General features: G+C 37.4%; 2 protein-coding genes across 3 annotated transcripts in view; one reads left to right on the top strand and one right to left on the bottom strand.

Annotated features, from left to right (window-relative positions):
• The window catches only part of Sh2d1a (SH2 domain containing 1A), a 24,118-nt gene extending 17,618 nt beyond the window's left edge, over positions 1–6,500 (top strand). The window contains exons 3-4 of one of the 2 annotated variants that reach the window (XM_008833910.2): positions 5,197–5,338; positions 6,310–6,500. In XM_008833910.2, coding sequence (XP_008832132.1) covers positions 5,197–5,338; positions 6,310–6,347 — 180 coding nt within the window. In that variant the 3' untranslated portion in view covers positions 6,348–6,500. The remainder of the gene's footprint in view (positions 1–5,196; positions 5,339–6,309) is intronic. The other variant, XM_008833911.2, reaches the window with a different exon arrangement.
• Positions 6,501–15,275: 8,775 nt separating this feature from the next.
• The window catches only part of Tenm1 (teneurin transmembrane protein 1), an 873,778-nt gene continuing 863,694 nt past the window's right edge, over positions 15,276–25,359 (bottom strand). Inside the window, exons 31-34 of the mRNA XM_008833909.1 lie at positions 22,834–23,221; positions 20,830–22,050; positions 19,986–20,128; positions 15,276–17,928 (exon numbers count right to left, since the gene is read on the bottom strand). Of these exons, the coding sequence (XP_008832131.1) occupies positions 17,170–17,928; positions 19,986–20,128; positions 20,830–22,050; positions 22,834–23,221 (2,511 nt within the window). The 3' untranslated portion in view covers positions 15,276–17,169. The remainder of the gene's footprint in view (positions 17,929–19,985; positions 20,129–20,829; positions 22,051–22,833; positions 23,222–25,359) is intronic.

The raw sequence follows: 25,359 nt of genomic DNA, 5'->3' as shown, positions 1-25,359 counted from the left end.
AATGCTACTGTTAGTGCTGTTGTGGATTAAAAAAAAAACAGGATTCCTACTTTTTAATAGTCTATAAAAGCCTTCAGGCAATAGCGCAATGAATTAGATAGTAGTGTACGATCCTGGGCTTTGCTGTCATGTGTACTTAGGCTCCAGGCCTGGTCCTCTTTATGGTTAATTTTGCCTGAACCAGTTTCATCATTTGTAAAATGAGCCTACAAATGTTCCTTTACTCAGAGGATTCATTTTAAGGAGTATAAGATAATTCATGTAAAGAAGTGCTTAGTTGCAGAGCCTGGCACATAGTTAGCCTGTAAAAAACGTGAAGTGCTGAAAAGTGCTGAACAATATGCGTAGAGTCTGGCGCTAAGCTACTTAGCACATCAGTTCAGAGAATGGAGGGATTTCTAAGAGTTTAGGTAATCGAAGCTGCTCTTTGTGAGTCGGCAGGACTCCCACTTGAGCCATGTTGGAGACCTCTGGATAGCTGGAATAGAGAAGGGCAAATTGTAGTGCTTTTAAAAAACAATTTTAAAATTTATTCTTTGTGAATTTCATGCATATTTACATAGGGAGTCCATACATGGTACTGCAGTGTTTTTAAGACATATTCTGCAGAATCATAGTGCTCTTTTATCTTGGGATGCCCTGAGAAGGGGATGGCAGGAGAGGAGGTGAGTGGGTATACTTCTGGGTACCTCTTGGTTTCAATTGAACAATACCATTTAATTTAGTTTATGAACCTGGACTTTAAATAAGATTTATTCAGAACAAAGTTTTCTTGTGTCTTTGAAAACATTTGAAACCCACTGTACCATTTTAAGAAATGCCTGTAAAGTGAAATTTTTCTACAGACCAAGGAAGTGTGGTATATCCCATCTTCCTGATCATTGATATATCTGTTACAGCTGGAGTCTTCAAACTCAAATGCTTTTGTTGGTTTCTGACTCTTTTTTGAGACAGGGTCTCACTACGTAGCTATAACTGGCCTGTAACTCGCTATGTAAGCCAGGCTGGCCTCTAACAGAGATCACCTTCCTGTGCTGGGATTAAAGGCATGTGCCACCACCCAGCTGGTTTCTGACTCTATAACAGTCCATCTTGAAAGTGAAAGTACTTCATAATGATCTTTTGGAAGCATACATGTTAATATTAACATCTAGTAATAATTAATTGATGCATTTAAAACATCTTATAAACTCTAAACATTTTAAAGTGCTAAGATAAATTAGGGCAAATTTTCAAGCACATTGTTATTTGTTTAAGATTTTAAGTTCTTTTTTTTGTGTCTTTTTGAGACAGGGTCTCCTTGCAGCCCCAGCGGTCCTGGAACTCACTATGTAGACCAGGCTGGCCTCGAACTCACAAAGATCCGCCTGCCTCTGCCTCCCGAGTGCTGGGATAAAAGGCGTGTGCCACCACGCCTGGCGATTTTAAGTTCTTTACGCCTGCCTCTGCCTCCCGAGTGCTGGGATAAAAGGCGTGCGCCACCACGCCTGGTGATTTTAAGTTCTTTTAAATTTTATTCTTATAATTTTATGTGTGTGAGTGTATTGCCTGCATGTAGGTAAGTGCACCTGTGTCGTGCAGTGCCGGCGGAGGTCAGAAGAGACTGTCGGATCCTCTAGGACTGGAGTTAGAGACAGTTATTAGCTGCCATGTGGGTGCTGGGATTCGAACCTGGGTCTTCTGCAAGAACAACCAATGTTCTTAACCGCTGAGCTGTCTCTCCAGCCCCAAGATTTTAAGTTTTGCCTTTAACTTTTAGTGATTTTGTTTGCAATACTAGGAATTAAACCTAGGGACTCATTCATGCTAGGCAAGTGCTGTCTCACTGAATGATATCTTCAACTAATTTTTGCTTTTTTACTGGCGTATACATTGTATATAGAAATAGGTTTCATAAGACAAGTGTCTAATGTTATTTGATGGTCCTTTTCCCCCTCATGCCCCCTGCCCCTTGCTGGCCACATTGTTACTTTATGTCAGGATAAGTAATACTACTTAAGGAAAAGTAAGTACAATTTCTAATCAAAACTATTTGTGCCTACTTAGAAGAATCTTTGTATCGCTGCATATAATTAAACAATTTATCATGACTAATAGTTATGCATATCTGATATATGTTTGTATATGAATTTGTGTATGAGTTGGTCACAAATAGTCCTTTTCACTCAAGAAATACCTTTCTGCTGCACAATTTTATTTTTTAATGGAACGAATGTTAGATTCTTATATTTGTTTATAAATGTGCTTTCCTCCATTTCAAATACAACATTATATTTGAATTGTTACATACTTGTGATTATGGTAAGCAAGGAAGAGTTTGTTGAGAATAAATACCCCTCATTCTATTTTCTGATTTGACCTAATTTATATAACAATATTTCAGTTATCTACAGCAAGATAGCAGAAGATTGGAGTGTATTATCCACAAATTTAAAAGAGCTAAAAAATCCTTAGTTTCAGGAAATGTTTATTGCATTTTTCCTGTCTACAAATTTTGCCTTCTTGCTAAGGTGACTATTAAAGGAGTGTGTATTCTCAGAGTTCATACCACCTGAGTAGAAGAAATTTCTCTAGAGCATATTGAAGATCAGCTGTGATCCAAAACGTGTTTTCATGGATAACTAAGAGGTGACAGTTTGGGACTTGAACAAACTTGAATAAGAACTGAATTCGCCAACAGGATAGTGGCTGTCAGTGTTGCAATTCTTATGATAAATGTTTTGTTCAAAGTGGGTTAAGTGATATTTATGTTGCTTACTGGAACAATATTTTCATTTGCCACACTGTATGAACAATTATGGCAGTAGTATTCCTTCCTCTGTGCATAGATTGTTTGAAATCTAGGATATGTTTCAAGTTGTGGAATGAAATTGAACCTTGGATCTACTGAATGATAAAAGAGAATTACCATGCGTAGTCTTAGTTTTAGGTAGAAGGTTGCTGAATCTATTAACTCTTTTGTGACTCAGGCAAAACTTATGAGGAATTGCTAATTTAGAGAATTCTACATATAGTTAACTATCATTTATTTGTGGATGGATTGTCATCAGTATGTTGTAAAAATTCTCCTGATCTCTCCCTGCCAATTTCTGCGCCTATGGGCTTTTTTGGGTAGTTGGTCATCAGGAGATCCTTAGACAATAAAAAATTTACTTATTAGTTTAAGAAAAGCACGATAAATTAGGTCAGTCATTTGCTGAAGAAAGTCTCAAGTTCAAATTCCTTCTTTCTGTCTGGTGCTATTAGTCTTCTCTGTTAGCACAGATAATCAAGTGTTAACTCCTATTAGTCCACATAGAATGCTGCCTCCCCTGAAACTAATTTTATAAGCCACAGAAATAGCATAAATGGAGACAGGAGAGATTGCCCAGTGGTTAAAAGCACTGGCTGCTCTTGCAGAGAACCTGTGTTTGGTTCCCAGCACCCACATGGAGCCTAACAACCGTCTATATCTCCAATTCCAGGATGCCCTCCTTTGACTTCCATGGACATTACATGAGATGGGTGCACTTACATCCATGTAGGCAATACACTCATACACATAAAAAATTTAAAAAAAGTAAAAGCATAAATGAAAATTTTCACATGTAGTTTGTCTCCTGACTGGTGACTTTAGCTTCACTGGAAACTTCTTGATCTAGTCCTAACTGGAAAAGGATTCAGAGACAATTCTGTTGCTTCTGATTGTCTGTGTGACCTCAGATAATCTGGTTAATTTTCCTTAAGAAACATGATTTGTTTACATGTTTTTATCTATGAAATGCGAATAACTGAAAGAGTCAATAACTACCAGTCTGTGACAGAACAGTGAAGGCAAAAGATAGGAAAGTGTGTTGAAACCAAAAAGTGCTCTAAGAAAGACCTAAAGGAGGAATTTTGTGCCTATGGCCTGTCTTTGCAATTTGTAGATTCTATTTTGGAGGCAAAGAGCTATTTGGGTCTCTGCAAGAATGACCATGTTATTTTTGGATGAGGCCTCAACAGAAATTTAGGAAGATATTTTGACAACAGGGATAGAACTGGATGGGAGACTGTTCTACAGCTACTAAAAGTGTACAGGTGGATACTAATTTACAGCCAAGGAGAACTTCTGTGGTGTTTGTACTAGAAAACTACTTCCTCCAAAGTAGCCAGTGACCATGACTAACTTTGGATAGTCTGTTATCTCTAGCTCATTGTCTAGTTGACAGAAGTCTGCATGACAGCTTTGATGTTTTTTCTCATTAAATGCTAAAAACCAAGCAGCTCCCAGCTCAAAAATCTTCCAGATGGAATAGCTGAAAAACAACTTAAAAAAAAAACTAGTCATTGTTCAATTGCTCATAGCAGCACTATTTTATTTTATGTAAAATGACAGTTTTGAGCTGATGCCTTAAGTTTGGCTCATAAGCTTTTGTGGGAAATTGTTGATTTCAGGCAGTGTGTTTGTGAGAGGGCTGATGTCACAGAAGGAATACATTTTAACAGCCACCTGCAAATACCGTTTCTTTAAAAACAAATGAATATATAAATAAATGTGACCTTTTATAGTTTTTTCATTCTCATGTCATAGAGAAATCTTTGTTATAGTGTAGTGCTGGCTGTGAGAATAAATTGGGAAAGCATAAGGAGGTTTCCCAAGGAAGAGAAAAATAATGTGAAGGATGAAGCAGACCTATTATGAGGAAAAAAAGTATGAGTACTAACTAGCTGTGCACGGTGTGTATAATGGTAATTTTTAATTTCCTGTATAGTATTTTATATTGTGAAATGATGATGGGGGAGACAGGCTTTTGGCTGTTGTTGTTTTGGTTCCCTAGGCTCTTTATTAATGACCTGTAGGATCTGGGCTTTTTATGTTTAACTGCATCCCCTCTGTTGCTGAATTCATTGTGGGTAATGGCCTGTATACCCTTAGAGGTTCGAGATGTATGATGGGTAGCAGGCAGGAAGGGCAGGGCTGTGAGCAGGAGCTTGTACAAACTAATACCACCCTTGGGAGAACTGAATGACAGCTCATTAGCTCCTCTTGCAGGGAAATTCAGCCATCCAAAGTAAGCTCTTCTGGAATGTTGTTTTCCCTTCTTCCATATGTTTTCAAATATTTGAGAAAGTTACACAAATGTTACCTCTCTAAGCATCCCTCCCACGTTTTATAGGTCTTTTTAAAAGTGTTATGAGGTAAATAAATAATTTTCTTGGCCTTTTATTTTCCAGACAGCACCTGGGGTACATAAAAGATTTTTCCGGAAAATAAAAAATCTCATTTCAGCATTTCAGAAACCAGATCAAGGCATTGTAATTCCTCTGCAGTATCCGGTCGAGAAGTCCTCTGCCAGAGGTACACAAGGCACCACAGGTAGGGTTTAATGTTCATTTGTGAAAGAATTTGGAAGTGAAGGGGGGTGTACGTTTTCATGATCATATCATGAACTGTGGAAGATATAGCCAGCAAGTCAGATGAGAACCAATGATATGCTAGAGCCTCAATACGCTCTAATATACACTTTTAATAGAACTGTGCCCAGTGCAAAAAATTCTAAGGCTATAATATTTGCATCTCTTGTTCTATCTTGTTCTTCCTGGTTCCTTCTGTAGCTAGTGAGTACCATTTTACTTCACTAATCTAGGCACAAATGGTCTGAAAGATGGGTTGATTCAGAGAACACTTGGCCTATCCTTTACTTTTTGCTTAGTAAACAATGTTTCCCCTAAACAGTGTTTCCCCTGCTTCTGGGATATGTGATTCTGATTTCTGAATGAATGGTGTTTGAATGCATGGAATCTTAAAATGGCAAAGGAAATTAAATGAGCAAACTTGGTTGTTTTACTGGCATAAATTATTACTTCTCTTGAGCAAAACTATATTTAGTGTTTGTCTCATGCCAAAGAGTGAATGCCAGCCAATGTCTGTCACTACTAGCTCTTATTCCTCTTTGAAAAGAGGTTAATAAGTTGTGTTGAGCAAGATGATGTGCCTTGATTCAGTTAATACTTCTGATTAAATGAGTTTTTATATCTTTTTTTTGACAGGGATCCAGGCTCAGGCATAAATTGATCATCAGAGTCAAGTAGTGAATTAAATTAATGAATAGTTAGTACTTAAAATAGAAATGCAAATAGAATTTTAATTTCCACAGGAGCTAGATTTTCTCTTTTTCCCAGTATTCCATTCTTTATGGCTCAGTTTTAAGTGACAGTTAAATGAGGTATATCATTGGTTTGCATCATCTTGAGTTTCCTGTTCAATATCACCAATTTGAGTTAACCTGTAATTTTAATACTATATAAATTTAAATTTTCTTGATTTTTGTTATTCTTTTTCTTTAGGGAAAAGAGATTCTGATGTTTTCCTGAAAGCGCCATGAAGAAGAATAAAACACCTTGTACTTTATTTTCATAATTTAAATATATGCTAAGTCTTGTATATTGTAGATAATACAGTTCAGTGAGCTACACATGCATTCTAACACCACTCCAGTCCTGTAATGGACACACCTAGCCTGATGCTAAAGCTGAAAAGAACATTGTGGATAATGAAGTGCTTTAAAGTGGAGATTGGGAAAAATAATCCTTTAGGGTACTTCTAGTTATTGTATTTGCAAATGGGAAACACTTTAAAGCCCAGTGAGTACTTCATAAATGATTAATGTCAATTCTTACCAAGTGTATATAAAAATAATTTTCATGCGTTTTTCCAAAGCAGCATTTTAAATGAAATATTTGATAGCTACTGATTTTGAAGTATCTTGCTTGATTGCATTTAGGAAGGTGGTTGGTGTGCAGTTCTCTACCACATATGGTGCCACAAGCTCCTTTGAGATTTTTAAAGTTGTGTGCTAAAACAAGCACTAGATAAAGAGCATAGAATATTTGTCTAATCTATCAGCTTTCTTGCCTTGAGTTCTGCTGTTGGATAGTTAATTCTGTGGATCAGTGGAGTGTAGTAGTGCACAGTTTGAATTCCTGCGCTTGAGAATTGTAGAAGCAGGGAGATCGGGAGTTTAATAATATCATCTTCCAGTATGAAACACCCTGCCTGAAAACCAAACGAAATCCACAGACCAATCTGGACTTTAAGAGTCTATGATATAATATAGCCACTGCTTATTGTATTTGATGCTACTGGTTTTGACATTATGTTAGAAATTGATCATATGAAATGTTTTAAAATTTTTTTTCATTTAACTCTGCCCCAATTGTTTCTACATGTAGAACTTCATTTGGAAGGGACTCTTCAGCACTCACTGAGGCTCATGACCCAATGATTTGTTATTAGGTAACCTCATAGAACCAAGGGAAACCTTGTTGTTTCATTAATTTTTAACAATTCTGAGTCATTGAAACCTAAGAGTTGGAATTGTATGCAGTGTTTTCTTCCTACATTTATATTTTCATGATTTTTTTCTGAATGATAGCATGCCACATTGCTTTAGGGCTCACAGAACTTATTCATTCAACAAACAAACAACAAAGGGCACTGGGGGTAGAGAAGTAAAACACCTGTTTCTTGCCTTCAGGCAACTCACTCTCCACTTGGACAAGAAAGTTAACAGTAAAAACAATAAAAAGAACATTTAAAAGACAACAATGATTACAAGAGTTGATAGACATGTAAGTGAAGTTTCCAATGTATAGGCCAATCTGTCTTTTGAGGCAGGATGAATCAGCACATATACTCTGGTCCATAGTCCATAGGAAAGGTTAATTCCATCTGTGAACTATAGAGCTCTGGGTTTTGCATGAATGCTGTCAGCTTGATTAAGAAGGAGAGAACTGCTGAGGGAAAGAGCTACTTTTTGCCTACTGAACATTTAACATGGATGCTAAGACAGTACAAAGATGTTGCATAGTAACACTGATGTGGGAAGTTCAACATTTGTTGAAGCCAGAGCATCACTAATTTGTAAATGAATTCAGAAATCTATTTTCAAAAACTAAAATCCACATACTTAAATACTATTCTTTCGAGACAGGATCTCATGTAGTTCAGGCTGGCCTTGAACTTGCTGTGTAGCTGAGGAAGACCTTGAGTTGATGATCCTTCTGCCTCCACATCCTGAGTTCTTGGATAATAGGAATGTGCTACCACACTTGATGAATGGAGTGTTGGGACTTCAATGCAGGGCTTTATGTGTACTGGGCACTCTACCAACTGAGTGAGTGACACCCCTAGTCTTTAAAAATACTTTTAAATTATCTGAGCTTGAATTTAGGTTTCAGTATACGTGTCGTTTTTGACTCTCTGGAATCTGTTTATTCTTGAATAACTTTACATATATATTAGTGATGTTTGTATGTTCCTATACAAGTGCCTTGATTGAAAAATGCTTTCTAAGGGAGAGCCTAATACTAGTTTTCTATTAAATAATTGTTGAATTAAACTGACTCCTAATGATTTATTGTTATACCCATAGATGAATGTGTCCCTCATCTCTCAGCAGGGAAGCTTTCTTATGCAGCAGATGGTGTTTAACACAGAAAACCAAAACTAGCCAATGTGCAGAGAATAAGAAGCTGCAGAGTGTTTATCCCTGAATAAGATACATATATCAAACTTCTGCCTCTGAAGGCTCAGGGATCATTGCAGAAGAGGGGGCAGAAAGATTGGAAGAGCGAGCGAGGGTGGATGACCACAAGGAAACAGAGTTTTCCAGACAGCTGGTCAGTTACTCATATGAACTCATAGCAATGGTGACAGCATGCACAAGTCCCACGAAAACACATGTCAGACAATATTCCAGCATGGACATGAGGAAGTGGGTAAGAAACCCCAACTCAACTTAAGGAAATTGTGGCAAACATGGCTGCTGGATGAACCCACTTTGAAGGACATTTAGGGACACAAGTTAGATTCTATAGGTCTTATTGTTTTTTTAAAAAAATAAAAACACTTTCTGAAATCATTAGTGGTCTTTTGAGTTGTAGTAAAGTATCCTAAAGTTTTATTTATCAATTTTTTCTTAAAATATTCCTTTAAAATAAAGACACAGAGACAAACGCTATTAACAAACTAAAGCACTGATCAAGGCTGTCTTACCTTATTGGAATAATTCCCTGAAAAAGGTAAGTGCTTTTTCTGATTTTATTATTGTTTCTGAAATCATTAGTGGTCTTTTGAGTTGTAGTAAAGTATCCTAAAGTTTTATTTATCAATTTTTTCTTAAAATATTCCTTTAAAATAAAGACACAGAGACAAACGCTATTAACAAACTAAAGCACTGATCAAGGCTGTCTTACCTTATTGGAATAATTCCCTGAAAAAGGTAAGTGCTTTTTCTGATTTTATTATTGTCAAACTTTCCGGTCAATGAGCTTGGCTCTATCTTCTTTGTTTAGACTTTACTCATCGAGTTTATTTCAATTTTTGACTCCCAACATGAGAATCATTTTATTTCTCAGTATGTAATAGGGTGCACTTTTATAGAAAGATCATATCCTTGCCATATCTATAGTATTGTCATGCTGAACACGTATACCTGTAAAATGCTGAGTCAACATAGAAAAATGCACATATATTTCCAAGCACACATCTCTTTTTTAAAAAGTGTGTCAGCAATCCCACAAGAAACATGAAAGCTTATCAAATTTCTGTCTATTTCTTCTGAAATTTGTTCTTAGAGACATAAGGTCAGTAGGGAGACAAGCTTAAGTAATTGTCTGATGGTTGCAGGCAGGGAATCTTGTGGTAGTTCACAGGTAGAATAAATCTACAAACATCTTTGATTAAGACATCTGGTATAAATAAATTTAAGATATTCTTTCTTTGGGTAGAATGCATACTTTAAAAAATGTGAGAAACATTTTAAAATCTGTTAAGAATATTATCACATCAGGCTGTGTTTTAATCGAGTCACTTTATTGAGTTCAGAATCCGAAGTCTATTAATAATAAACCCAGGTTTGCCCTTCATCATGTCAAGTTTACATGAAGCCTAGTTTTTCTGTTAGGCTGTTATGTATTTAATATTGTCACCCATGTTGCCCTTGCAGGAAGTGGGGTACTATTATTTTTATTTTTTTTAAACGTAAAACATTTTATTTCTAACCACAATGCTATTTCCCACCCCAAAGCTGTTTTTATTTTTTTTCTTGTTCCTGCTAATAACTCACTTTCATAACAATGTAGAAAATCTGAGATGGTGAACTTTATTCAAATCCACTTTGTTATTGAAATCACACCTCAATGAAGCATGTCCTCTGATCCCTTTCTGCAGGCAGAATTCTCTAGCTCCAGGGTCTCAATTTTAGTTGAGCACTGCTGTTCCCTGGGCCATTTTTCAGGTTGCTGCTACTACCTAGTTTGGAGACCTTCATAACTTGGGGTCATTGGCCAAATTTGTAGTAAAAGGCTGAATTCTTATTAGGCCATTTGGGTTTTATTTTTATATGTGTATGTGTGTGCTCATGTTCTTGTGTGTGTCATATTCATGCGTGCCTAAGTATGGAGGCCAGGGGACAACCTAAAGCACCATTCCAATGCCTACCCTTTCTATTTTTTGAGGCAGGGTCTCGTCTCTTGCCTGGATTTCATCTACTGGGCTAGGCTGTCTGGCCAGTAAGGCCCAGGGATCTGCTTATCTTTGCCTCCCCAGCACTGGGAATCCAAACATGTACTACCACAGTTTTTTTTCCCCCAATATATATTTTTATTGAATTTTTGTGCATTTCATACAATATCTCTTAATCATATTTAGACCCCCTCCTGGATCTGTACCCTCCCCCATAGCCTGCCCATGGAATTCATGCATTCTGTCATATGTGTTAAGGCCTATCAAGTCAAGTTTGTGTCCCCAGATGTCCCTTGGTGTGAGTCTATCCACTGTAGCCTGTTCAGCCTATCTAGCATCGCGTCCACAAAGAAGATCAATGCTCCCTCAAGCAGCAGTGATCAGCTAATAGCTCCTTGGCTAAGGCTGGGGTCTCCTGCTGGTTTCCCCAGTTCTATCCTTGGCTTTTGTCTGATTAAGTTTGCATGGGTTTTGTGCGGAAAGATTGTAAGAGCCAGGGGTGGTGCATGACCAAAAGGAAACAGAGTCTCCCAGGTATCTCGGAACTTGCTCATATGAGCTTACAGCAATGATGTCAGCATGCACACTAGCTTTTTAATGTTGGTTCTGGAAATGGAATTCAGGTCCTCATGCTTTTGTGGCAAGCACTTTACTGAGCTATTTCTTCAACTCTTACTTGGTTTTTTAAATAAACATATTTTGATAAAACAAATATGATAAATTGAATAGAACTCATGGACATAACATAAAGACCACACACACACACACACACACACACACACACACACTCACACACACACACGCACTTTGATGCTTCTCCCTCCCTGAAAATTCATTTATTTTCTCACAAGAAGACCAAAGGTGATACGACATTTGACACTGGACAGAATGAAAGCAGGAATGCATGAGAGCTGTATTTTCTTTCCAGTTTTGTCCCTTAGTATCCATGTGACCTTAAGTGAGTCCATCTGTTACCTTTATTGCATTTGCCAGGTACGAATAATTAAATGTTATCCATCTCACTGGATTGTTGAAAGGCTAGAATTACATAACTTTTACGGAGTAATTTGACAAAATGTTTGAGTTAATATTCAAATATTAAAAGTGAAGGTGATTGCTGGAAACTTTTGCCTTAATAAAGAGATAGTCAACTGAAGGGCGAGAAAAGTGACGGTGAATAGGGAAACAATATGGATAAAGCTGTTATTTCTTGTTCTGCTAAAGGAGCTCCTGTACCTCCCCCTTTTAGTACTCTGAGAGTAAGGGAGAATGCATACTATCAAAAAATCCCTATGTTAAACTAATAAATTCCCTTCTTTTTGGTGATGCTGTGTTAAGGCTATTTTTGGCTCCTTAAGTATTTTTCTGCATGTGTGTATTTTTTATATGATGCCCTATATATGTATATATGTGTGTTCTATATATGTACATATGGCATATATGATGCTTGATATGTCAGTGATACATAAATTAATCAGCAGAAAAAACAACAGGGCATTTTGCAGTGGCGTAAAATAGAAAGTTCAATAAGGGGTGGTATGCAGTTTGAAGTCAAACTTTTGAAAAACTATTGGTTAGATTTCCCAGTGCCATTTAGAAATGTCTTCAGGTGAAAAATAAGTGACAAATACCAGTTGTTATTGTCTATGGTGTAGGGCCTAGGAGGAGCTGTTGTTTTTCTCTGACATTATTTCTGCTTCCAAACATATTTTTAATTTTTTCCAATGCATTTGGACACTCTGTTCTCCGAGCTCTCCATCACCAGCTTTAAAAAATATTATTTGCAATTTAATTTTTTCTTTATTATCGAGTAAGTCACCAGAAGAAGAGAGCAAACCTCTCAAAACATCACGGCCTGGAGGCATTTAAATTTACTGCCACTAGTCATTTGTTTATTAAGTGGTCATTTGTGTCAGAGAACCTATTTATATGAAAAATAAAAGTGAAGGGACTTCTGCCTAGGATTAGTGTCTTTTTTATTTTTGCACCTACGATTTCAAAGTGGTGTGCTTTTTATTGGTCCCTGTCTCAGGTGACAAGACTGACTGGGGAACGGAGGTTGGCGCATGAATAAAATGGGACACAATGTTCATTTGCAATTTTATTTTTTAAAAATGAAATATTCAAAGTACTTTTCTTTCAAATATTGACACATAATGTTTAACTTTAAATATTTACAGCATGTTGTTGTGATGCTCTTGTAGAAAAATGCATGCTTCTGGCCTGAAAGCCAGAGCAAAATGCAAAAGACCATTTAACTGCAGCCAGAGAACATGAACCTGTACAGTACCCAGTCACTTTTCAGCACAGGAGAGCAGGAATACAAAATTGGAACCTACTGTTTCTTAGCAACATGGCTCAGGCCATTATAACACAATTTTCAGTATGATTAGAACCTCTAACTCTTGTTATATAGAAACTGAAAATCTTGGCATACACTGTAAACATCTTTACTTTTCATGAGAAAGTAAGTAGCTAAAAAGAATTTTTCTGACATAAAGGCTGTTCCTCTCCTTTCCACCTTTTCTCTTACTGATGCTTTTGCCAGAAGAATAGTAAAGATTTAGACATTGTCATGATTCATACAAGTAAAATATTTTTCAAGGACACAATCTGATATACTAACATTTATTTAAGAGGATAAAGTCCACCACTAAATCTAAGGAAAGATTTTTAACTGCCAAACACATTTCCTTGGACAAATAATGTAAGGTGACAACTGCCAAGACAAAATCCACAGCAAGTTTAACTCTAAGTATGTTCAATTACTGTTTAGGAAGCAATTTCTTCTTATACACAGTAGTATATTTGGTCCTTAACAGCTTTCACATGAAGGACACATTGAAATAACTCACTGTTTTGTGGTTGAATTCTTTTTGTTGTTTGTTTTCTGTATTTTTTTTGCTCTTTTTTTTGGTTTTTTTTTTCTCTTTTTTTGTTTTTGTTTTATTTGCAGAATAAAGAACCTTGCAGAAGGCTGTGGAAGAGCAGTCTGAGATCTAGTCAGGTCAGCTATGTGTATGGGAATTCCTTCAAGAAAACAAGGAATGGTGCATCCAGTCTGTAGCCACATGTTTTCCCACAAGCTATAATACACTCCATTTTCTCCAAAGTTTTAATACTTCATTGTTGTACTTTTGCTTTCATTACTATTGAACTCAATTGCTGTTAACACAAACAAATCTGTATAAACACAGGAACTTTGCCCTGACTCTCTCAGGTAATGTTACAGTGGGGCCTGTTCTAGTGGGAAAGAAACAAAAAAAGAAAATGTGGAAATAAGTGATGGAATGTCTGAAACTGTATCAACTATAATGAAAAAGAGAAATGTTCTAGAAGTTATAACTTAATTTTATACCTTACTATGTAGGTAGCATGTGAATTCCAAATTATACATTGTCAAGTTTCCACACATTTGGCTATGTTGTATATATTATATACTATATATGTAGTCTATATATTATAGATCTCCTAGATAAAGTGACAGTAAATGACACGCTTAATTTATACATTATTTTGTCGGATTAAAAATAAAACATATACTTATTTCTATGGTAAGGGTTTTGCTGAAGGTATGAATTGAGCTTTATTTCCCTTTCCTTCAGGAGCCATGCTTCTAATCAGTAATGATTAGAATGGCAACTAAAAATAAATGTATTTAAATATCTCTTACACTTTGAACTTTTCAGCTCATTTGGATTTCTAGACTGTAGTGCAGCAGTAAAAACAAAATAAAACTAAAAAGCACAAATGAAATGGGCCTAAGAATAGGAAGTTATCACAGAGTATTTAAGGCCTCCAGCCCAGAATGTTCTTCACAGGAGAGTCCTACTACTGGTCTCTCACTTTGACGTCCTTGAGTGGTATTTGGCTGTGTGGTGTGAGCCACCTCTCTTCTGGGTGTGAGAAATGCATATGCTTTCTCTTATAAAGCCTTTACTGTCATCAGGACACACAAATGAATTGTTCTTTTAAGCTTGAGAATGAAAAGTCAGTGAAGGCATTCTTTCTGTCCTGCTAACAGGAAGCAATGCACTCAATATTTCCATATTCTTTTTAAGAAATGCCAAAATGTTTCTCTTCGATTTATGATTTGTTAGTGTTAACCTTTTGGTTTTTCTTTTCCTCCTCAAAACTTGAGGAGTTGTAAAGAGAACAGTAATAGTTCAAGGCAGTATTAAAACCACAGCTGTAAGTGATAAAAGTGCATTTCCTGAATATAATACAAATATAACTTTAAGAAACCAAAGGCACAAACAAACTAAATACATATTAAAAACTATAAATGCACCATTCAAGGTGATTATGATGAAGGAAAAGCTTTGAATATTGTTTCTAATAAATATTTAAAGCAGTTTGAAAATGAGATATCATTAGGGAATTGCAAAAACATATAATCACTTAAAATATAAGCAAAATAGACTCTGCTATTGACAGCTTGAATTAATGATAAAATACATCACATTTATATATAGTCAACAAATTATTTTCCCGCTGACTCAAAAGAACATCAGAGGTTCTAGGAACTTAAGGTCTATTTTTAGGTTGGTGTGGAGGTATTCAAATTCTCAACAAGTTTGTAAATAATTTCAGAATTCCATTGTGAATAAATACTGTGCTGATGGCACGGGCCTGATTCAGGGAAAAGCCAATAATGTGATTTTTGTCTGAATTAGCAGTATCTTGAGCTGGTGTGCTTCCAATTACAAAGAAAGATGTGTGTTCATCAAGATCTCTCTCTCTGTCTCTCTCTGTCTCTCTCTCTGTCTGTCTCTCTCTGTCTCTGTCTCTCTGTCTCTCTGTCTCTCTCTCTCTCTCTCTCTCTCTCTCTCTCTCTCTCTCTCTGTCCATACATAAGAATGTGAGGATCTGAACCTGAAGGTTTCAACATGAAATGTTTGAATGTACCCTTCCCTACTGTTTTCTGGGGTCTTGTCCTTTTTCTCACTTTTAACAGGAACATGGATTCTGACTTTGCATATTTCCCATCAAACTGTTATCACAAAACAAGCCAGTGACCCCCATACTGCATTTAGGTAGTATCTTGCAAGAGTCTAAGTAAACATTCTGCCCTAAATTCTCCTTCAGACAGCAAATATTCTCAGTTGGTGTTGCAACTGGAGAATGTGGCTGTTGGGAATTTCTACTGGGCACATTGTGCTGTCAGGTCTTTTCATTTGTGGTAACTTGCAATTACACAGCATTCTGCAAACTGTCTCTGTATCCATGGGCACAAATCTCTCAGCTCATCAAGGGGCATCTTTTACAGCAGGGTTCATAAGAGATTGAGAAACGGCAGCTTATATTAACTTTAATCCTGTCCCTTTCTCTAAATTTTGAGTGATTATGGAACAAACAATCCATCGTGAAAATATTTTCCTAGGCAGAAGAGATGATTAAATAAAAACAAATGGATTAGAGACAGAGAAGTAAAATAACCACATCAATTATGGTGGTTAAAAACAAGTCTGTCTCTCTGCAATTAGGTGAAATGCTTTAAGTTGGAAAGGGTTCACTTAATCCAATTTTCTGAATATGGCTGGGAGACATTCAATACACGATTGTACATTTGAAAGATGAATCTAAGTGGGATGAATAATGTGGCAGCAATTATGCTCATGTTGGGTTTGGTCTTCCCTTTGGTACTTTCCTTTTACTTTAATACTAGGTCTATTCTTTTAAATGTTTTGGCTCTTATAAATTTCTGCAGTACTAGTTAATGTGTATCAGCATCACAGGCACGCGTGCCCGCTAAAGCCTCTTCTATTGTACCAGAATCACACTTCTTAGTAAATTACCTTTCATGTGCACAAAACCATTGGATTAGTGTATAAATACGGAATTACTAATGAGAAACTATGACCGAAACACACCCTATATATAAATGGGAAATTCCTACCCAGGTTAATATAAGCTATGCTTACATGACACCAATACTGCTGGACAATTTGATTAAAAAGTGGAATCAAAACAGGTTATATGAGAGAGGTCACATTGACCAGCTGCTTTGGTATCATGTACACACAAGCAAACAGTGACTCTTCAGTCCACTTACCAGACCCACAGTGAGGCATGGTAGACGGAAGCCAGCCACCACACGCTAAAACACAGCACAACAACATGGCATTTACTTTAACAAGCAAGGAGGAATAATCAGGGAAGGAGGGAAAATGGGTTCTGACTCTAGGAGATGATGGTTGAGGACATTTTACACTCTTTCTAGGTTTCCTATAACAGATCTGGAAAATGTGAAGGGGCTGGCAGTCTTTCAAGATGCAAGGTTCAGATATTTACTGCACCACCTTTTTCAAGTAGCCCGCATGTTCTGCCAACAGTTAAATATGAAACTTGGTGTCACAATAGAAATAGAGAACCTTGGGTTCCTTCTGTGTAGTTGAACATATGCATGGCTCAACAAATTTAAAGTGGTGCTGTTTGAGTTCAGCTTGTGTTCTTTTGAATACTGCCACACGAGAACTAAAAATCTCTGTCATTTCTTAAAGAGTTTAAACAAACAATATTAAAATACCATCTTCTGTCACATTGAAAGGCAGTTGGATATGTTTCCTCCATATTTACATATACAGAGTTCTGATCTAGAAAACCAATACAATAAACCATTTTTTTTTTGTTTTAAAAACAGGCAGTCTTTGGTGACGCAAAGGCAGTGATTTTTTTTGTTACCTCCTGCCTATTTCGCTCTGTCTCATAAAGTGAATATTGTTGGCACTGTCAGAAAGTTCTAAATACTGCTCAACAGACAAAACAAAATACCCATCATAACCTTGTACCCTCCCACTGCTCAAAAGCTGCTGCTTTTCACCCTCTGTCCATGCCCGAATCCCTTCCTCCCCTTCTTGCAGCCTTCTCTGTTCCTTAGTCCAGGCTTGGGCCACAGCACGCTGTCTGGCAATCTCCAATACGTGGTTCTTTTCCTCTTCCACAGTTGTCCCATACCGGATGTTGAAGCACAGGGCTCCATGCTGCAGCTGAATATCTGCAAACCGTCTAGTCCTCCCATTTAACACTGATGTCATCTGGGACACAGTGACATTGACACCATTTTCCAGAATCCGCCTCCCCCCAGTGTTACCAATGAGCACTAGGTCTTCCTCCAGAGATCCAAGCTTAATGAAGTAGTGAGTGTCCCTCCCCTCTATGGTAAAATGCAGGTTTTCCAGGTAGTGAGCATTATTGAGAATGGCAGCAAGCCGCCTGCTATCTTCATTGGCTACTCCTATAATATCAGCTGTCACTATGCCATCCTTGATGGCAAATTTTATACCTTTTCCAAAGACTGAAGGGACAGCAGCAAACCTTGGTTGTTTCCCTCCTTCAAGACACCGCCCCTCATGGTATCTGGGAGTCATAGGAAGTTGATCCAAGGAAATGAAATTCCTGAGCTGTTTCTGGAGCTCACACTGTATACCCAGGATGGTCTAAGAGAGAAGAAAGCACAGGGAAAATGCAGCTCAGGGTTAGACACCAGCTGTATGCATGGTGGTTATCGAAATGAAAGGATGGTAAGGATGCTTTCTTCCCTAAGTTATCACAGTCATTATTTAAAAAGCAAGACCAGCCCAGCATGGTGGCTGCACATCTTTAATCCCAGCACTGGGAAGGCAGAGGCAGGTGGATCTCTGCGAGTTCAAGGCCAGCCTGGTCTCCATAGTGAATCCAGGCTAGCTGGGACTACAGGGTGACTCTTAAAAAAAAAAAAAAAAAAAAAAAAAAAAAAAAAAAGCAAGACCAAACGACCAAACTTGAATCTCTACATCAAGATTGGGAAAAGGTAAGGGCAACAGGTGACTGATTTCTCAGTACTGTTACATATTGTTTTGGTTGTGTGTAAGAAAATATGTTTAAACCTGGTATATCAGAAATTCATACCTAGAAGGAATTTTTTACATTTTCTTTTCATTGCCTTCTTGTGGCAAACAAAAAAATATTTTCCTCTTCAAAACGAATACACTTTATTCTGATCAAATCCACCCCTCAGTACCCATGTCAATATCTTCTGGCCCCTTCCCCCTGTTTCATGTCCATAAAGTTGGAACAAAACTTATTGTGACCAATTAGTGTTGCCCACATGCAGTGGGTGTAGGGCTGTCCACTCTAGTGTGGGCAGCCTACCAAGGGCCCCACCTCTGAAGGAAACCAAGTTTTCTCTCCCTCAGCAGCCACTGGCTGCCCAGCTTCTCAACTAATTCTTGGGCTTTGTGAGGTTCTGCGCCCCCCTCCCCCAACTCATGCTGAAATATTGACTATATTGCTCTTATGCAGATTTTGTGTGTAGGCAATCAGGGCTGTTGATTGTTCATGAGTGCAACTGCCTAGAATGTTCAGAAGATGTTGTTTTGCAGTAGTCCTCCCTTGACCACTGCCTCTTAAAATCTTTCTGCCCCCTCTTCCATGATGTTCTCTGAGCTTAGGAGGGAAAGGGGCAGAAGAACCTGTAAATAGGTCAAGCTCCCTTAGAAAGCAGATCTTATATTAACTGATTTAATTGACACTGACTAGATGTTATTACTGCATGTAGAGTGATACATTAGGCACAGCAAGGTATTAAAATTCATAAAGCATGACTCCTTCTTCCAACCACTTATGACATTATAAATAACTTTCAAAAACTGCAAGACATATGCTGATTCTTTTATGTGTACTTAAAAATCACACTTCTTATTTGGCAAGTTTTGAACATGATAAGAAATAAAGAGAAAAGACTAATGACTCTCAGTATCCACTAATATTAACATTTTTATAGTCTTATTTTACATTTTGATAATTTTTTTGAAAAGAACCTGTAGTCATAAAAATTGAAAATATGTTATATAAGTCTAGAATGTCTATTTAGAATTTCTCTTCTTTTACATTTTTTATTTAAATGTCAGGTGTTCCTACCCAAACTGCAGTTTCCTTTTGTTTGCCATTTTACAAGCATGTATTTCTCTTATTTCTTTTTCCTTTCTCTTTGTACCTCTAATTCCTCCTGAAATCATCTGCTACATCTTGGATGTTTTAGTAATTTTTGTTTCCCAGAGACTTTATCCCTGTAAAATTTAAAATCTTTGTTTACTATGCTTCCACACTTTTTCTTTATCAGAATAGCTTTATTCTGCTATTTTCTTGTTCTTAAGGCAACATCCCCTAAATTTTCTGACAGTTTGAAATCTAATGCTTTCATGTCTCTTAGTGAACCATTTTCTCTGTATAGAATCCATTATTGCCTTTGCTAGTCCATTTCAGAATTTTAAAAGTTTAATTCCTCCTTGCTATTATTTGTCTATTGTTGCAGGCAGGAAGTAATCTGTTAGTCTTTCCTTTTCTCAAAGCTGCAGTTTCCCGGTCATCTCTTCATGGAAGCCTCCTCAAAAATCATGCACATTTTAGTCAATATTCAAAAAGTCCCCAGAGAAATAAGCAAATATCAAAACTGTTTGTATTAGATGGGCATCTATATTTTTTTTTCTCCTTCGCCTCCAATTTTTTGACTAACCTTTCCAGGATCCCACTCTTGAGTTTTTGTCTGAAGCTGGAGAAGCTCATAAGTTAATTCCAAGTTTTCTAATTCTGGTTTGGGAAATCCAGGGAGTACATTGTGTAACTGGAAACCAAACAGCTCCAACCAACTGCCAATGTCTGTGGTATACAAAATTGAAAAGAAAAAAAGACGCTCAAAAACCTTATTCAGACTTGAGAGATATGATCCTACCTTAGTGGGAAAGTAGTATAACCATCCTCCTTTATTTGACTCACTCTAAAACACATGATCTTTCCCTACTATCTAGAAATCTATTGCCTTGTTCATAATCTCAGGAATAGGCTCAGTTCATGGCATTGAAACTCATAACGTGGTACCTATTATTTTATTATGTGTATGAGTGTATTTCTTGCATGTATGTAAGCACACCCATGTCATGAAATGCCCATGTGCCCATAGAGATCAGAAGAGTGCATTGGAGTCCCTAGAACTGGAGTTTTTGGTGGTTGTTAGCTGCCATATGGGTGCTGGGAATTGAATCCAGGTCCTCTGCAAAAGCTACCAGTGCTCTTAACCACTGAATCATCTCTCCAGTCCCTGAGTTTTTTTTTTTAATGAAATCACTTTGGTAAGTTTTCAAGAAAGAAGCAGAGAAACAGCTTAAAGGGAAAGGAAAATGGGATAGGATGCAAAAGTATTATATTTGATGAAAACATGATCTTCTCTCTCTAGAAAATGAAGAGGGTGAATGCCCAATAACTTGTGACATGAAGAGGGAACGTACAAAGGCTTTGAGATTATGTGACAAAACAGACAGTACTGAGTTCAAGTTTAGCTTAATTTCATTCCATGTAAATACCTGTGGTATACTTTGCAACATCTTGAATTTTGCCAACTGGGTAGTTATTTTCAAAGGAGTAGAGGTTGAATGGTTTAGGAAGAAGATTCAACTGCTTCCATATGTGATGATTAGGCGTTGTCCATCTACCAGCAACAACATCATAATCCCTTTGCCCTAGGTGCACTAATTTAGTAAGGAAATCATAGAGTCCTCCATGAAAACCAATGATGACCTGAAAGTCAGGGTAAGTATCATGATAGATATCACCATAAGGCGTGTACAATATCTCTTTTATGACCTGACCTCGACTGCTGAACACAGCTAGTGGGGTACCTGAATTATCACAGGCTACATAATATTCTTCACCACTGCTTAACTCCATGGCAATAAGGTGACCTTGGAGATCATAATAGAGAGATGTAATCTCTGAGCTCGTATGGTTGTACAGATGAGTAACTCTTATAGGGTTGGCAAGGTCTGCATAAAAGAACTGGAGATGCTGCCCTAGGCTGGACTTACTGGCAACGCGTCGCCCAAGCCCATCGTAGTAATACTGTACAGTCCAGCCAGAAACCCTATTGTAGGCTTTCTGCAGCAAGCCATTAGAATTATACTCAAATATGTCATTTCCCCTCTGTCTCAGAAAGCCATCTTCATCCATTTTATACTGAATTTCTCCTAGCCTGGTGATACGGTCTCGGAGGTCATAGCGGAGTGGAGTAAGACGGGCACTATTCCCATGGCTCAAGAGGTTGATGTTTCCATTCAGATCATAACTATAACGCCACTGGGTTTTGTCATTCACAGAAACAGTTTGAAGTTGCCCATCAGCATCATATTCATAGAAGTACCTTGTGATATTGGCATCTACTCCTACCCTTATGTCACATATGACCATACGGCCCATATTATCATACTGAATAGTCATCCAGTATGCAATTGCCTTTAGGATCTCATATTGGACTTCAATGACTTGTCCATTGGCATTGAAGATCTTAGTGTGCTTCATCACTGTTGTAGTTATGACCTGATTTAAATCATAATTAATTACACTGAATTTTCCAAACTGTTCTGTTCTACCAGAGACATCAACATATCGGTACAGATCTATGGGTAAAGGAGTCTCATTGATCACAGCTTGCATGCTTGTGACACGGAAGTTGTTGTAACTGTAGTCAAACCGTGCATTCACAAGACCTTCTTCACTGAATCTGAAGATCTGGCGACCAATAAGAGGGCCTGTAAGAATCAAATATAATGAGAAAAAGGTTAGGTGATAAACCACAAACTATCAGAGAAGTTTTATTAAGTATTGATACTTTCACATGCAAAATAAATAATATAGATTTGGCTCTGATGTTTGAAGTCTCACTCCTTCAATGTGTATGTGTGTGTGTGTGTGTGTTCCTTTGGTGATATAGAAAAATGCTGCATGGCATAATTACAGAAGAATGTAATTATAGAGATTATAGAAGTAACAACCCATTAAGGAAACCAAGGAAAGAAGCTGATATTATGCACATGCTTTCTTGCTATCATCATTGGCAAAAATGCTTCAATTTTATTTAACATTTGCTACAATGTCAGGCAGTCAGGTTTTTACATTGTCCAACATTCAAGTGACTGCACTTGGGCATGTTATGAACCCAATAGATGAACTAAATCCCTAAGTTCTTTCTTTTGTCATCAACTGAGGCTTACAGAATTTACACAGGGCTTGAGCTAGTTTCAGAGATTCATTTCTTGCACATGCATCTTTGGGAAGATACAGAGGTGAATAAAAACTAAGTACTGAAGTTGTAACTTTTTGTAAGCTGAGAGATAGAAATGCACTTTATATTTTTAAGAAACCAGCTTTCAGTTAGACTGTATCACGTTTTAAGTTTAGATAGGAAAATAATAGGATAAGTAAACAAAAATTTGTTGAAACAAATGCAAGTGCAGAGATTAACACTTGTTATGAATGTGGTTAGAAAAGAATATGGATGCTGATGTACACTATTAGCCCATTTCATAACAAACCTGTTTGCCTGTATCTGATTGTGCAGATGAATCCGTCATGCATGAGGTGTATTGTCTTAATCACTCCAGAAGACTCTTCATATGTTAATGTGACCTGGGTAGTGTCATAGAGAATCTCAGAAAGTCTTGCTTGCTTTGTGTACTTGTATAAAACTCTGCGCCCGGTCCCCAGATGTAGTGTCTGAAGCAGCCGGCCATCTCGACTATAGTCTTGGATAAAAGAAGTGCTACTGTCTGGTGGAGTGTAGATATTCCGGTAGTAGCCCACCGAAAGCATGCTTTGTAAACTGTGGCGCACCATGCTAGGCATGGTGACAGACAGCAGACAATCTGATTGGTCATACTCAAAGATGTAACGCCGCTGGCTATGTAAGAGAAGCATCACAGACTGAAATGAGACAAAAACAAATATCTTAATTGTACCACTAAAGTTTAGGTGATTAAACAAAACACACCTTCATCCATTTGCCACAAATTTATCAAGAATTTACTATGTGCCAGGCACTGTGGTAGATCCTAGTGAACACAGTAGTATACAACAATGGCGTCTATCTTCATGGAACTTAGAGTGCAGTGGAGGAGGAAGACAAGTACCAAGCAATTACAATATAATGTGAGAGAGTTATGATAGGATTAGTATAAAGTGCTCATGACAAGTAGATGAAAAATGGTTCTCCCAGACTTCTGACCAGCGAAATCCTAGAGAAAGCAACATTCAAGGCGGGACCTACCTACGCGATGACTAGGGTTTGGCCAGGCAGGGACAAGAAATGTGTTCTGTGTGAGGAGAGAGTACTTCTGGAAAAGGGTACTGCATTAGGAGCATCTGATGCTGAAATAAGCCTATGGCTATGGCTTTTTACAGAGAATGAGAGGAACTTTGTGTGGCTAGAAGACGCATGGTGTCGGGGAAATGGTAGTGAATGGTAAGAATGCAGCTGAATCTAGATCATGCTGTGGGTTTTTCAGGGGTTTGGACATAAGCATGTCAAAGGGGATCCACTGTGAAGTTTAAAGCAAGTTGAAGGACAGGGCACTTGAAGAGTTGGGAGAAACAGTCAAGTTGATATTTTAGAAAGGTCACTCTTGTTTCATTGTGGAGATGGATTGGAACGAGATGAAGTGAGGACAGGGCATGTCACACATTAACTTTTAGCCACTGAAATGTTGATTTCACATAGTAGATGTCTTCCTGAAAAGCTGCACATTGAATGTTATTATACATGTTTTGCAATTCATGTTTTAGCTATTCATGTTTTGATTTGACTCATGTTTTGGTATTAAGGGAGCAAGGTATTCAAAGTGAACAATTCTTTGGTTATACAATGTTTTTCTGCAAAATAGATACATTTTGGGGGGGAACAGTTGTACGTCAAAATATATTATTATTATAATTTTGAATATTAATGGCCTGATAGCACAGACCTATAATCCCAAGTACTCAGGAGGCTGAGGGCAGAAGGGTCACAAGTTCAAGGCCAACCTGAGCTACAAAGAAAGACCCTGTCCCAAACTAAATTACTTTTGAATTGCTCAGTGGTAGAGTGCATGACTAGCATGCACAAGGCTCTAGGTTCAATCCGTAGTAGTATAATAAAATACAATAAATATAAATTTATAGCAACATAAAGAAGTATTGTTGGGACTGGAAAAATGGCTCAGTAGTTAAGAGCACTTGCTGCTCTTGTATAGGACCCAGGTTTGTTTCCCAGCACCCTTGTGGCAGCTAATAACCATCCTTAACTCCAGTTCCAAATGATTCAATGCCTTCTTCTGACCTCTGTGGGCATTGCATGACACCTGTGCACTTACATACATGCAGGCAATACACTCATACACATTAAAAAATAAAATATTTTTAAGAAGCACTGTTTTAGGGAGGATTCTAATTAACTGGCATGTAATTCTCATTTTTAAAAGAATTACTTACTTTCTGTCTATGTGCGTTTGTGTATATGTATGGTGTGTGTGTGTGTGTGTGTGTGTGTGTGTGTGTGTGTGTGTGTGTACCAGTGGAGGGCATGGGGTATCCTGCTCTATCATTCTCAGCCTTATTTTACTGTGATAGGGTCTTTCACTGAACCTGGAGCTAAGCTGGTGGCCAGCAAGGCTCCCAACAATCCTCCTGTCTCTGCCCAACAGCACTGGAGTTATAGGCACATGTATGGCCATGCCTAGCTTTTTATGTGTAGGATGGGGATTTGAACTCAAGTCCTCATGTTTGCATAGCAAGTACTCTAACCTGCCAAGTATCTCCCCAGCCCCTTAATGCTCATCTTTTAATAAAAATAAAAATTAATATAAGTCCTTAAGAGAGTTTTACCATATTGAGAATTACCTTATCAAACAAAAACTTTTAGTTCAACTTTATTTTATGAATTTTATGTTGTAAAACCAATAGGTAGCTTTTCATTTTCTACAAGTAAATTACACAAACACTTCTGAGTGTTAATTATATAACATGTAATATGCATTTTAAATGAAAAAATTATATTTTAATATTGTATGTGTGTTTTGAACACACGT

Source organism: Nannospalax galili, unplaced genomic scaffold (genome assembly GCF_000622305.1).
Source record: "Nannospalax galili isolate Female #2095 unplaced genomic scaffold, S.galili_v1.0 scaffold75, whole genome shotgun sequence".
Lineage (NCBI taxonomy): Eukaryota > Metazoa > Chordata > Mammalia > Rodentia > Spalacidae > Nannospalax > Nannospalax galili.
The sequence above is the reverse complement of the archived record's forward strand: the minus strand, read 5'-3'. Positions and strand labels throughout refer to the sequence as shown.